We start from the raw sequence: 15272 nt of genomic DNA, 5'->3' as shown, positions 1-15272 counted from the left end.
TTCAGTTGCTGCTTTATGCTCCACACAAAGGGCTTGATTCGGAGATGAACGCACTGCCAATGATGGACATAGTGGAGCGATATTATGCTACTGCCCATGCGTCTTAAGTCACACAGCGCGTGTGTTCCGATTGTGTCTGTACAAAGTCGCAGTTGTAATTTTCAGGAACATGCAGGGAAAACTATTGAAAATGTAGTGCGCATTCTTGGCACGGGCATGGAGAAGGTCCATCTTATTAGTGTGTTATGGGAGTGTCATGGGCATGTCGGTGAAAGTAATTGCGTACACAGAAGCTTGACCGCTCACATATGAGGCCATACTTGGATGGAGAAAATGCACCTGCCATAGGACTGGTGCAAGCTTCAATTGTGGCGTCGAAGGACGCACGATTCGGTATTACTGCGTGCACAGACACTGGCAGTGGGCGTCTCAGTCCTTGCACATTCGGACGCACAGATGTACACAAGGGGAAGAGTTTGTAGTGGCATTTGCATAAAGTCGCAGGCGGGCGGCCGCCAATAGATGCAGCTGTGGGTGCTTCTGTGTCCTGTCCATCTCTGAATCAGGCCCAAAAAGACCTGATTATTCCACCACCTCTGTGTTGCCGGAGATCAGGTCTCTGTGTACTTGGGGGTCTATGTATCAATAATCAGGCATTGCTGCAATTATTAACGTTCCAACTCGCCAGGGATATATATATATTTTTTGAATAAAAATATCCCAGCTATTGCAGTAACCGCTGTCCCCATGAGTTATATCCCTGGCTTTTCCGAGAAGTCTTTCACTACTTCCCTGGTGGAAGCTGACACTGCGCATGTGTACAGCGCCAGCTTCCGGGACTGGCAGGGGGCTGCAGGGGGAGAAATCAAAAGATCTCTCTCCTGCACCGGGAGCCCCCATAGGCAAACAGTAGTTTACACCATCTGAAGATTGTATAAAACTACTGAGGCTAAACTCCTAAAAGCTTGATAATAATGGGGACTGCGATCTGAAGTGCTAATTAGCACTTTATTAGTACAGTTTCTGCATAATTTTATGTAAAAAACTGCTTGATATATAGGCCCCTTAAAGTGTAGGTGTTTTGCACCTTCCGGCTGCACTATTGCAGGAAAGCACATGAGGCTTATTCATAAATTAGGTTACACAGCACTATTTTAGGAGAAAAACTGAAATGTTTACATGGATAAAGGGCTGATCTGAAGTATTGTAATTGGAAGTTACATTTCTCTCTACCTTTTGCATTTTTGACCTCCAGATTGATATTTTGGGGCGTGTGTATTTTGAAAGGAGATAATTGGTCAAGAAAGTCCATGTTAAGAAGTACAGGTCAGCACATGTTGCCATACATAAATGGCTCTTTGTATAATGTAAACAGCAAATTAATGATGTTCAGTAAGAGATATGATCATTAGTTATTCAACAAAGATCTTATTTATCTGTGTGGGAACTTCCTGTTTATCTGGTTATCTGAATGGGGACTTCCATCTTATTTTCTTTTTCCCAGTCCGCAATAGAATAGCATAGAATTTGGCAGGCATGTCAAAGAAATAACTTCTGAAAGTAGTGTGTGTCCCCTAAGCTAATCAATTCAAGAGGAATTGGTGTGTTCGAACCACTTTTCTAGTAAATTAGCAGTAGATACACTGTGGGGTATATTTACTAAGTGATGGCTTGCTTCTCGGCGGGTTTGACCTATAAATTTCAAGCGCCATAATAAGTACAAATGAAGCCAGACTTTGCTCTTGATATGAGTGCTGCTTTAAATTTTGAGGCAACAAATATATCCGTGTCATCTTTACACATATGTCAAGTATATCAACAGACATTTTGGGAATGCTCTTTGTTTATCTCTGATGTCACTTAATATGTGTTACTTACTATAGTAGAGGATTAAACAAATTTCCCACCTTTTTGCAGTAACAATTTTTACTAACTCTACTGCATTTGAACTCAATGAATCATGATACATATTTTGTATGTAATTGTTTACTCTGTGTTCTAGAGAACATTAATCTTGTTTTACGCTTAGACAACCTTATTCTCAAGTTTGTTTGGAATTGTTCTAATGCTAATGTAGATTTTTAATCCTTTTTAATTCTAAATTCAAAACAGTTTTTCTGATTTTTCATCCTTGATGGTCTTCAATGTCTGGTGGTTTTCTTAATGGTCTCCTACTTCTTGGGTGGTGTTTTGTTGCCAATGTTGATTGCATTAGTGTATTATTTGTTTGCTTGGGCTGTGACATTGTGGATCCACCCAACAAATTTGGAAATACGACTGTATACTCCAAAGTATTTGGGCATGGCACATCCAGCCCCCCAACTCACCAACCCTGCTTGAAACCAGCGCCCTCCTGGTTCTTTGCATACTAGTGGACTACCAGAATCACCCTAAAATACAGGAAATCAGTATCAGTGAAAAGGATTTCACATTTATTATATTATTTGTTCCAATCACAATAATATTTATTAAGCTCTTAATTACTCATAAGTAATTAGTGATACACTGTTTGGTCAGCTTTACTTTGTGATGACTTTCTGGCTTCCCCCTCCTGGAAGGGGCAACCAGGTCAATACAGCTGTGGTGTGGCGTGGCACAGGTGCGTGACTCTGCAAAAGCGTCATTGTGGCCCCACCCCATGCTATACAATGAAGCACGGCTACGATGATGCGATTCAGCATGAATCGTGTCATCGGACACCCGAACCGCACACTTTACTTGGGAAGTGAGCGGTGCCGGGCGGACGTCGTGCAGCTGCAGGAGACGAGAATGCTCTCTCTTGCGGCTGGGAGTACCACCCAAGATTCGGCAGCCTCTCGGCCGTTCCGGGAGAGTAGGTAGGTATGATCAAGTAAAGGTTTTATTAATACTCTAACAACATCACCGCACATTTACAGTAGCGCCTGATTCTGAGTCGCAGGCAATGCCGATGTTCACATAGTAGAAGAATTTTTTGCAATTACGTATGCTTGAAAATTTCTTAAAACCCAGATGGTGCATGCAACACACAATACACGTGGGTATGCACAAAGGTGCTGTTGCCATCAGGTCAAACGGTATCCGAAATGTTGTGGAAAAGTGATGGCCGTGACTGAGAGGTGGGTAGTAGTGCATGCAAAAATGGTCCGTTCAGTGGACATATTATGGGAGTGCTGTGGATGTATCGGTGCAAGCGGCTGCATTCCCAGGCGCACCGCTGCAGGAACAGGAGGCCATGGTCAGACGGAGAAACTACACCTGCCACAGGGCTTGTGCAAGTCTTAATGGTGCAACCGATGGTGGCATCTAAGGATGCACCAATCGGTATTACTGCATCCATGGAAGCTAAAAGTGGGTGTCTCAGTCCTTGCACAATCGGCCGAACAGATCTACATAATGGAAGGAGTTTGCAGTGGCATTTGCATAATGTTGCAGACAGGTGACAACCCATATACCCTGCTGTGTGCGCTCTTGCGTGCAACTCAGATCAGGCCCATAATGTTATCAATGCTCAAACCTCTTATTTATGCTTTTTAGCCAGTCCAAAGTTTCATGTTAACCATTTGCTGATAATTTTCCAGCAGTCGGTTATATCAGAGGAACCTGCTGGTCCCACTGCACCCATGGCTCCACCTCCACAATGTACTGATCACTGCTGGCCATAGTGATTGGGACCCGGCGGCACCCCCCTCACTAGCGCACGCGGGGGGGTTTCTGGGTACCCAGAAACCCCCCCCTGTCCAACTAATTTTTTTTTTTTCAGAGACAGAGACAGCCTTGTCTCTGTCTCTGCACAATCAGCGGGCCACACTCGGAGCTGCCTAGCCGCTGCCTGTTCAGCTGCCAGTGCTTCTGCGTCAGGTGGCTTTCATACCACCAGATGCGGAAGCGCTGACAGCTGCACTGACAGTGGCCAGGCAGTGCGCAGCAATCACCAGCGCCGTCATCAGAGAATAGACTGGAGGCCCGGATAGAGAAGGGGCCCCGCTCGCCCGGCATTGCCGATCCTCGCACCCGCTATTTTTTTGGAAGGAGAGAGAGACCCGGCGGCCGTCGCGCATGATGTCACGCCGCGCCACTGAGAGCAGAGGACTCGCGGCTTTTGACTGAGGAGCTACAAGCATCAGGTAAGTGTGGGGTTGGCTGTCTGGGGCTGGCAGGCTGGAGGTGTTTTATTCACCTCATATGTTGCAAGTCAAAGTAATACCATTAGCTGGTCAACGTTTCAGCCCATACAGTGCCTTTGTCAAGACCTCCCAGACCCACAGCAACATGGGAAATATTGATAAGTAGGTCAAGGGGCCTATTTATTAATGTACTATCTGCAGTCAATCTTCCGATTGCTGCTTTATTGAGTGTTGGGGCTATTTAACTTAATGGTACTTACATTTTTAATTCACAAAGCAGTGCCCAAATTGGCCTATTTACGAAGCTCTGAAAAGCTTAGCTTTCAGAGCTGGCACCTGGTAACTAATGCCACCTAGAAATTGTGTTCGTCATTGTCAGCCTTTCAGCAACCTTTTTGCAGAGAGGGATCCTCAGACCCCTGGGTGTGCATTCGCAAGAGGTCAGCGGGTCCTATCCTCCCAGTAAAGTGATCGCATATGCTATCATTTTACCTTTTACGGGTTGGGGCTGGCTGTCTGGATAAAGGCTGGCAGTGTGGGGCAGGGGCTGGCTATCTGGGGCTGGCTGGGGTGACTATCTGGTGCATGGGCTGTCTGGGACTGGTTGTTTGTGGCTGGGGCTGATATACAGTATATGTGTGTATGTGGAAACCCCCCCCAAAAAATCCTGCGTTTGCCCCTGCCCCTCCCAGCGAGGCTGCAAGAAGCAGCAACTGCGGCTCCTGGTAACCGTGGCTGCTGTTGTGTCCCGATCACTCTGGCCAGCAGTGATAGGGAAGACGGCATCCACCCGCCCGGCGCAGCTGCACAGCAGCCGTCCCCTCCATAGAAAAAAGCAGCAGCCACGGCTCCTGGGATGGCCATTCATGTTTTCAAAACACCAATGGTTCCCGGCCAATGTCAACTAGTTTTGAAAAGTTCTCTGCCATTGATGGATGAGTGGAAGTCGATTTTTTTTTGTGTGTGGCAGGACAGAGCTTAGCCCCTGTGGCTGCTAAGCCCCACCCCATTTTTGATTGAGTCAAAAATTATCTGAACTCCAGTTATATTAATATTTTGTTGGCCGCACTGTCTTGGCAACGCTTTCCATACTAGTTCGCTGTCTCACTAGTCACTGTTGTGCAGGTTTGAACGTGTTACGTCAGTTCATTTGTGACTGCAGTGCAAGAAAATATGGCTGCCCCACTTGTGATTTGCACAAAAGAAGAGCAGCGCACAGTGTTTCGTTTTTTGTTGTCTGAGGGTGTCGATATTTATCGAAGACTTCGTGCACAGTATGGAGAAAGTGTTTTCATGCAAAGAAGTGTGTATGAATGGATAGAGAAGTTCAAAGAAGGTTGCTCAAGTGTCAGCCATGAAGAAGGAACCAGACGCCCGTCCATGACTGATGAGAACATTGAGCGTGCACATGAACTGATTCTGTTGGATAGACTAGTGACAAAGGATTGTGTTGCAAATCATTGGCAAATCAGCCATAGCTCTGCCTATGCAATAAACCATGACAGACTTGGGTATTGAAAGGTTTGTACGAGATGGGTACCAATACAAATCACGGAAGAGCACAAACAGAAGCGTTTGGACATCTGCAAACAAAATTTGGGCCAATACTCTAATGCTGCCCATCCACTAGCAGACTTGTCCCTGAAAAATGAAAGATCAAAAGATCTTAACAAATCGTTCATCAATTCATGATGATCGTTATCGTTCATGTGCATGAATGATTTGTGAACGATTGCACAAAACAACCAAAGACCATAGACCAACGATTTTCAAAGCAGTTGTTAATAAAAGTGGGCTGAAATATTTATATAAATCTATATATGTTGGTCGTTCCGGCTTTGAAAACGGGCACCGATGCATGAACGATGGAACGATAACGATGTCCAATAACGACTAATTGACGGGCAAAACAGGATGATACAAACGACCGGCGGGATCGCGCATCGCTGGTCGTTTAGGGAATTTTACTGCATGATTTGCGGACAATTTCCAAGCGATTGAACGATAACGAAGGTCGTTATCGCTCAATCGCTAGGTTTAATCGCCTAGTGGATGGGCAGCTTAAGGAAGATGAAAGTTTCTTAAATAAAATCATTACTGGTGACGAGACATGGATTCATCACTACTAGCCTGAGAGTAAACGGCAGAGTATGGAATGGAAACATCCTCAATCACCGACCAAGAAAAAATTCAAAAGTCAACCATCAGCTGGAAAATTGATGCTTACAGTTTTCTGGGTTTCTCAAGGGTCAGTATTGAACATTATCAGGTAAAAGGTTCAACAATCAACAGTTCTCATTACAGTGAGATTCTCACTGAAGAGCTGAAGCCTAAAATTCACACAAAATGCAGAGGACTGCTATCCAAGGGTGTTGTGTTGTTGCATGACCATGCACATCCACACACCGCTGTTCATACTCTTCGTCACTCTCCAAAAACTTTATTTTGAGGAGTTAAAGCATCCTCTTTATAATCCTGATCTTTCCCCATTCGACTATCACCTGTTTGATCCCCTGAAAGAAGCCCGAGGAGTACAAAGATTCACGTCTGATGAAGAGGTGAAGACAGCGGGGCATTCGTGGCTCGCAGCTCAGCCTAAAACATTTTTTAATGAGGGAATACAAAAGCTTGTTGACAGATGGACAAAGTGTATTGAAAGGCAGGGAGATTATGTCGAAAAATAATGTATTTGTCCTTTCTGAAAGTTGATTAAAATAAATTCTACAGCCAGAGTGCAGATAATTTTTGACTCACCCTCATATATATGTATGTATGTATATATGTATATATATATATATATTTATATATATTCTATAGACAAAAAACCTTATGGATTAACATGTCCCATTAAGGCTTCTTACACATAATCTGAAATTTCACAAAACCTACTGAACTTGTGCCACTCAAACTAAAGAAAGCATTGAAATTACGATCATTAACGCTTACGCCTTAATGGACGTGTTCCTTGTGCAATACAGATATGGTATGCCATCAAACCCTGTGGTTAACTGCAAATTCGGCACTGTCAGAGAGTGAGATTGCTGACACTCACAAAATGGTGGAGCTGCTAACTCACAGAATTGTGTGCTCATTGGAATACCCACATGCAGTCTATGCATCTGAGGTCTGAGCAGAAGATAGAGCTGCACAGATGGGATAAGAGTGGAGTGGATTGGGGAAGAGATAGAGCAGTGTTAATGGGGGGACATATAAGCGTGGAGAGAGGGGGGGGCTTAAACAGCACTGATGGGAAGAAACCAAAGTGATGCAGATCGGTGGAAAACAGTGGTGCGGATGGAGCGGAGAGTGGCACGGTTTGGGAGAACAGAGCAATTTGGATGGGGGTACACAGAGGCATGGATGGCGGAAGACAGAGCAGTGCAGATGGGTAAAGACAGATTGGTATGGAGGAGGGAATACAGACTAGCACAATGTGAGAACATAAATCAGTAGAGATTGGAAAATACAGATTGGTGCAGATAAGGGGAAAGCCAGATTGCCACTGTTAGGGGGGCATAGTGGTGGAGGAATAAAAAATGGCACAGATGAGGGGAAGACAAAGTGGTGTGACTTGGGGGAAGGTGGTGGTGCACATAAAAGGAAACAGTGGCACGGATGCAGGAAGACAGGGCGGCGCGGATGGGAAAAGACAGATTGGTGTGGATGAGAAAATTAAAAAACTAGGGGACCACACAGCTGTAGAGATTGGGGAACTTATAGCAGCATAAAGGCAAAGATAGTGCACTTGCATAGACAGAATAATATAGTTTTAGAAATTAAGAAGCCGAATGTGTGTTCTCAATGAGATGATTGTATGCAATAAGAAGGATGTTGGAACCCAGTGAGATTGTTGTGGTGAACGAATGGGAAGATTGTGGGCACTGAGTGAGATGTATGTGCCACATAACTGCTCAGACCTCAGTTGCATAGACTGCATGTGTGTATTCCAATGAGCACACAATTCTGTGAATTAGTGACAGCAATCTCACTCTGTGAGAGTACTGAATCTGCAGTTAACCACAGAATTTGATGGCATACCATATCTGTATTGTGCAAGGAACACGTCCATTAAGGCGTCAGCCTTAATGATCGTAATTTCATTGATTTTTTTAGTTTGAGTGGCACAAATTCAATAGGTTTTGTGAAATTTCAGATTATGTGTAAGAAGCCTTAATGGGACATGTGAAACCGTAAGGTTTTTTGCTATGGAATTTCATTGCTTTTTTATAATTTATTAACCATCAGGGTTTTAACGAGCAAAGCGGGCCACCTGCAGGGCAGAAGGACAACAAATAGGTACACTAACACGGGTGGAGGAGCAGACAGCACACAGGAGGTGTTTTAAGGGTGCAGAGGGAGAGACGGCTGCAGGTGTGTGGGGCAGTGGTAGCCAGGGCCGCCGACAGCCGCGCCAATCCCAGGTCACAGGGCGTGACCTAATCGCGGGAGGCATGGCCACGCCCCCTTAGAAAATAAAAATAAAAATTTATTTTTGTAGCGCCAGGGAGGGGGGCGCTGTGTGCCCCTCAGCCCGGTGCACAGCATGATCGCTCCCCACCTAGGCATAGGAGACTTCTCTGGCTGCTGCTTTAGCAGCCGCGAGCAGTCTCCCAGTGCAGCCCAGCACACAGCAGCGTGTGGTGGGCTGCTGTGACATAAGATGGAGGGGGAGCGGTGCCGGGCCCCTCCAGCAAGCACAGGCCCGGTAATTAGTACCCGCTCCCCCCCTTTAAGTGCTCCTGGTGGCAGCAGTGGGGGTGCGGAGCAGTGGCAGCAACGAGCTTGCACAGAAGCATCAGTGGGCGACAGAGGGACTCACTGGTGCTGGGCATGCACCTGAGAAATCATATCAATAAGACACAGATGCATGGACGTATCAGTGAGATCCATCCATGTATTGTTTTAAAAATGAATGTGTAATATAAAAAAAAAATTACATGCCTCCACAGCACAACCAGCATCGGGCTTTGGAGCCCCAGTGCCGGTTATGGTAAACACAGGGGACAAACAATGTAGGGGTTCCCTGTATTAAGCACAACCAGCACCAGGCTAATCAGAGCCAGTCTTGGTTGACAAAATACAGGGGACGAGCAACGTAGGGGTCCTTTCGAAAAAAACTGAATTTTCCCATAGAGAAATCCCGAGGGGGCATGGTGTTTAAGGGGCTACACCTCAAAAGCTATTGGAGGTACGGAGTTGAAATTTGGCATGGGCTGGTAGAACTGTCGTTCGGTGCTGCATGCCAAATTTCAGGGCAAAAACATTAAAAAGAAGAGGACTTGGGAGTAATTTAAATTTCCAACTGTCAGTATTTTCTGACACCAAATTAGGACCACTTTTCTGCTGTTCTCTTTCTGGGATTTTAGGGAAGGCATAACTCAGGGTAGGGGGCAAATTTACATTTTGGGTTTGTTTGTTTAATTAGGTAGCTATTGTTCCAGGGTAGGTGCTTTTGGGGTTTAGGTAATTGAGAAAGTTACAGTTTTTAAACTATAACCTCACGAATCTGGCATTATAGAGATATGAATTTTCAGCTTGATGCACAGCCTCAGTAGGAGCCTCCAGCAGGTGTACTCACTGTGGCTTCACTTGGGTGCACCAAGATAAACAAGATGGCAGGTCAGTGCGGGAGGTAGCAGCGGTGGGCTAGGGGGAGGGAAGCAGCCGTAAGCTGCGGCCGGCCCCGGGGGATAGCAGGCGTTAGCTGCGGCCGAGACCCATGGGCGTTAGCGGTGGTGGTGGTGCAGGCGGCAGGACCGGGGTGAGGTAGCAGCAGACTGATGCAGGCTTGGACGATCCGTGATACCTGTATCTGTGTATAAATAAGCACAGAAGCATGGACGGGATCAGTGAGACCCACCTGTGCTTCTGTTTAAAAATAAAACCTGTGTAAAAAAATAAATAAAAAAATGGAGTGGCCCCACCCCCCAAAAACCAACCAGCTTCGGGCTTTGGAGCCCCAGTACTGATTGTGCTAACTACAAGGGACAAACAACGTAGGGGTCCCCCGTATGAAGCACAACCAGCACCAGGCTTTTCAGAACCAGTCCTCGTTGCCAAAATACGGGGTACAAATGACGTAGGGGGTCCCCCGTATTTAGCGCAACCAGCACTGGGCTCTGAGCCAGTCCTGGTTCTAGAAATACAGGGGGAAAAATTGTGTAGGGTCCCCCCTGTATTTACAAGAACCAGCACCGGACCCTTTCTAGCAGGGGGGTGAATACGGGGGACCCCTACGTCATTAGTCCCCCATATTTTGGCAACCAGGACTGGTTCTGAAAAGCCTGGTGCTGGTTGTGCTTCATACGGGGGACCCCTACCTCCAATAGCTTTTGAGGTGTAGCCCCTTATACACCATGCCCCCTCAGGATTTCTCTATGGGAAAATTCAGTTTTTTTCGAGAGGACCCCTACGTCGCTCGTCCCCTGTATTTTGTCAACCAAGACTGGCTCTGATTAGCCTGGTGCTGGTTGTGCTTAAAACAGGGAACCTGTACATCATTTGTCCCCTGTATTTAGCACAACCAGTACTGGGTCTCCAAAGCCTGGCGCTGGTTGTTGTTTTTGGGGAGGGGGCCACCCCATTTTTTTAATTATTTTTTATACACAGGTTTTTTTTTTTAAATTAAACACAGAAGCACAGACAGGTCTCACTGACCCATCCCTGCTTTTGCTTGTTTATTTAAATACATGCAGGTATCACAGATCTCTCAGATCCAAGCCTGCATCTGTGTGCTGCTACCTCCCCCAGGTCCTGCTGCCGACACTGCCGCTGCCACCCGCACCGCCGCCGCCACTAATGCCCACTACAGTCCGCGGGTCCTAGCCACAGCTGGCGCCTGCTAAATCTGAAATGCTAATGGTCCCGAGCATTTCGGATATGGGAGACTTGACCGTGTGTGTATGTATATATTTATATATATATATATATATCTATATATGCTGTATATATATATATATATATATATACACACACATACCTGCCCCTCGCTCCGTCTATCCCCATCTTTTATGAGAACTAGAGTCATATATTTCAAAAACGGCCCCAAAATGGTAATTTTTTTTATTATCACATTATGTAATTTATAGCTATTTAAACTTGATTTAGCATTTTTGTTCATAAAATTATATTGTATCAGGTTTAAATAGCTCTTATTTACTTAACTAATAAAAAAAAATCGTCAAATTTGGGGATGTTTTTTGAATAATATTAGCCAGTTAAGTGGTTAAGAATCCCACAATTTTAGTACTGGAAACGTTGCACCCAAGTGACATGAAGTTTGCCTAGTCTGTAGAGTTGGGTGCTAAGTGTTGTAAAACATCTGTAAGTGCTTATTCTCACTAAATAAGAAGTGTAATAAGCAATCTTTTTACTTACTGTCCTCGCAAAACAAAAATCATAGTACTTATATATTTGGCTCCTTACTATAAATACTGTGCATGTTCAAGGACTTGTTCAAGTGCTACAGGTCGAGTCTGCCATATCCAAATATTCTGAAATACAGAATGTTCTGAAATACGGAATTATTTTGGCATGACTGAGATAATGAAACCTTTGATTTTTGATTGTCCAATGAACACAAACTTTGTCTAAGGCATAAATTATTAAAAATATTGTATAAAATTACCTTCAGGCTGTGTGTATAAGGTGTATATAACACATAAATGCATTCTATGTGTATATTTTGGGTCCCATTCTTAAGATATTTCATTGTGATATACAAATATTCCAAAATACGGAATATTCCGTTATCCAAAATACCCCTGGTCCCAAGCATTTTGGATATAGGAGACTCAACCTGTATTACTCTTATGTTCAAATCGACTAGAAACTAAGGAATTTGTCATTGGGGCTGGGGAACATAGAATAACTGTATATAGGATTAACATAATGATTAAGACTTATGAGACAAGTGTATTGGGGAGAGAAACAAGATTTTGACAATTTAGCCGCAAGACTGCAATTTTTTCAAAGGTTAAAAAAACCTTGTTTCTCTTTAAAAAATTCTGCTTTAAATCTAGTAACTAAATTGCCAAAATCTCTCCACTTTCTGCAACCCGCAAGCTATTACATTTGGCCCACATCCATATTAAGTTATACCAACCTGACATGCATCTTTAGATCCATCGGTATAACCAGCACAGAACATTCTTGGACTAATTTGATAGTGGTACAGTTCAGAACAGGTATTTTGAGCTATTAAACTTAAATCAACCTTCTGGAGAATGTCGCTATTGGGACCTAAAGGGTACAAATTATGGTTAATATAAAAGGTGCGGAAAGTTTGCAATAATTTCCAAACTAAAAACAAATTGAAAATACAAATCACCACTAAGCTTTGAGAGTCCGGTTACCATAAGATACACAGGTTCCATAGACCACCACACTAAAACAGGTTTACAATCAAGATTAATATTCAAAGTATTGAGGGCCCCAACCAATGTACTGTATACTTAGATATAATGTTCCAGTGGTTTCCAAACCTGTTTTTCCTTATTACTAAAAAACAGAATTCAAAACAGGTACCTCGTCTTTATTTGCTTTTTATAGGATTGTTTTAAAACTATTTGGCACTTACCATGCACACTTGCTGCACCCCAACCTGCCAACCAACACATGGAACCGGTGGGAAAATGGTGGGTACTGGCAGGAAGACAGATAGGTTGTACATAGCGAGAAGATAGAGGTACAGGATGGTCCAACTGGGCAAGTGCTACATCATAGTCATTGGAATCATCATCATAGTATGGGTGGAGGATTAATTGTGTGACTTTAAAGGCCATCTCCTTCTGACTACTTTGACTCAGACGCACCTTTCCAAGGATCACTGTCCAGACCTCCGGAGTAGAGAAACTACAATTGGTGGAAAGGGTTCAAATAAATGGATATTGTAACAGACAGGTAAAGAAATGTATAAGGATATACAAATTAATGGGATATGTTGCCTAGCAGCTTTGCCTTTTTGAGTGTTTGGAGAGCTACATTTACCAAGGGAGTTTTATTGCCTTTCAGCAGCATTCAATCTGCTAAATGACTGCAGTAACCTTCAATGGCAGACATAAACATCTAGGGGTATATTTACTAAAAATCGATTTTGCTTTATTTTAAATTGATGAAAATCGACCAACATCGATTCTGTGTTTCTGGAGCTAAATCACACATTTACTAACAGACAATTTCTGATTTTATTAAGTATTAGTAAATGTGTGATTTAGCCCCAGAAACACAAAATCGATGTTGGTTGATTTGGATAGATTTTCAACGATTTTAATCGGTCAAAATCAATTAAAATCGGCCTTTAGAAAATATACCTCCTAGGCTACTTTGTCTAAAGATGGTGAACTTCATGTAGAACAGACGGGAGAGTCCGAACTGGATTCTACTGCTAAAACTAAAAGAAAATCTAGAATGGATGTGTAAGCTTTTACATGAACATCTCACTATTATTATTATTATTATTACATTTTATTTATAGGGCCACAGTCAGACTTTTTCAACTTAAACCTATTATTGAAACTTGTCCCTGACTCAAACTTTTAGTTATGACCGTTACTGTGGAGGATTATTATTGTTATTAGGCACTGTTATCACAATGTGGGTGACTCAGAGGTGGACGCAAGCAGTGTCGGTGGTGCTGCGTCTTCGGTAGTAGTGGTTCTGAGAAGGTATGTTAATGCAGAAAGAGGCATCTTTGTAAAAATACTCCCTTTGCCGGCTTCTCATATCTGCTGCATGTGTCTATAGACGCAGCATCTGATCACCAGTGGCAACATCGGTGTAGGCCATTGGGCATCTAAGCAATACTAAGGTTGCTCTGAATGCCCGCCTCAACTAAGCTGTCGAGGCCATCGTTTCTGCATCTGAAGACACAGTCACTGTCCTCAGTATGCCTCAAACACGGGGCCTCCAAATGGCAAGCCCCCAAATGGCAGCAGACTGTCAAATCAAGTGACATCTGCTGGTGTATTATGCCTGATGACGCAGGACTAGATCTGCATATGTGCAGTGTGGCTCCTGCGCAATGCGCAGATCTTAAACCCTCGGTCAATTGAGACCACATAGCCTCAGCATCCAGGCCTGAATCAGGCCCTATGTCACTTAAAATAAATATCAACATTTCCCCTTATGAAATGCATGCTATTATTCCATTTCAATTGCAGTGGTTGTGCTATACATAACACTTTTGTGTGGCTGACAATCACCTTCAAGAAACAGCTATAATGCTCTCTGACTTGCTGCAGACACACTCATACTCCTTCTTGGTGTTTTCAGATGTCATATTGATCATGGAATTCTCAATTTCTTACTTTAACAATCTCTTATAATCTCAACCAATGGGCTTACACCAGTACTTAGCTGGACCTTGTTATCACAGTCTCCATAAACCAGTTTCCCCACTGTACCAATACCTACATTTGCTTCACTATATTACATCCGTCATCCCATTATTCCTTTACATAGACTTGTCGGGTTGGGTACGGGATCCCGGTGGTCAGAATCCTGACATCGGCATCCTGACAGGGTTAGGATACAGACACCTGTTGGTAAGTATCCTACCCCTAAATCTAAGCCTCCCTACCCGCAGCCTAAACCTAATCCTCCCCCCCCCCCCCCGCAGCCTACACCTAACCCTCCACCCCTAGTGCCTAAACCTATCCCCACTACTTACCGTCGGGATGCCAGAAGTCGGGACGGCAGCCGATATAGTGACTAGATCCCGACTTGTCCACATCAGGCAAATCCTCTGCCTTTTGCCTAACTCCTATACTCAAACTCTCCATTCCTACTCTGTAATGCCAAGGGACTGGGAGGAATCAGAGACACACGCCAAATTCCTCTGTTTCAAATTTCTCCTTTCCTCCATTCAAACTGCTTTGCTTAAAGCCAAACACCAGTACTACACCTCTATCATAAAAACAAATCCAACACTTCTCACCTTTTCTCTATTTGTGACTCTTTGCTGCTGTCTTCTACAGTTGCCTCTCTCTCCTTCATTCACTCATTCACTATCCTCATTCCTTTGCTTACTAATCCTTTAGCAAGAGGAAATCCATTCTGAAACTGTTTCCTAACACTTCCTCTGATATTTATGTCACTCTGCCGGAACCTTCAGAGTCTATTTTCTCTTATTCAAACTCAGAAAAAGTCTCCACCTACATCTACACT

The 15272-nt window shown here is 43.9% G+C and overlaps 1 protein-coding gene across 1 annotated transcript in view; it reads right to left on the bottom strand.

Moving 5' to 3' along the window:
• Positions 1-2030: 2030 nt before the first annotated feature.
• TMPRSS6 (transmembrane serine protease 6) overlaps positions 2031-15272 on the bottom strand; it is a 159081-nt gene continuing 145839 nt past the window's right edge. The window contains exons 16-18 of the mRNA XM_088456882.1: positions 12685-12959; positions 12211-12347; positions 2031-2390 (exon numbers count right to left, since the gene is read on the bottom strand). Of these exons, the coding sequence (XP_088313008.1) occupies positions 2220-2390; positions 12211-12347; positions 12685-12959 (583 nt within the window). The 3' untranslated portion in view covers positions 2031-2219. The remainder of the gene's footprint in view (positions 2391-12210; positions 12348-12684; positions 12960-15272) is intronic.

Source organism: Taudactylus pleione, unplaced genomic scaffold, assembly GCF_031769625.1.
Source record: "Taudactylus pleione unplaced genomic scaffold, aTauple2 ptg000726l, whole genome shotgun sequence".
Classification (NCBI taxonomy): domain Eukaryota; kingdom Metazoa; phylum Chordata; class Amphibia; order Anura; family Myobatrachidae; genus Taudactylus; species Taudactylus pleione.
This window is presented reverse-complemented; position numbering and strand designations above follow the sequence as displayed.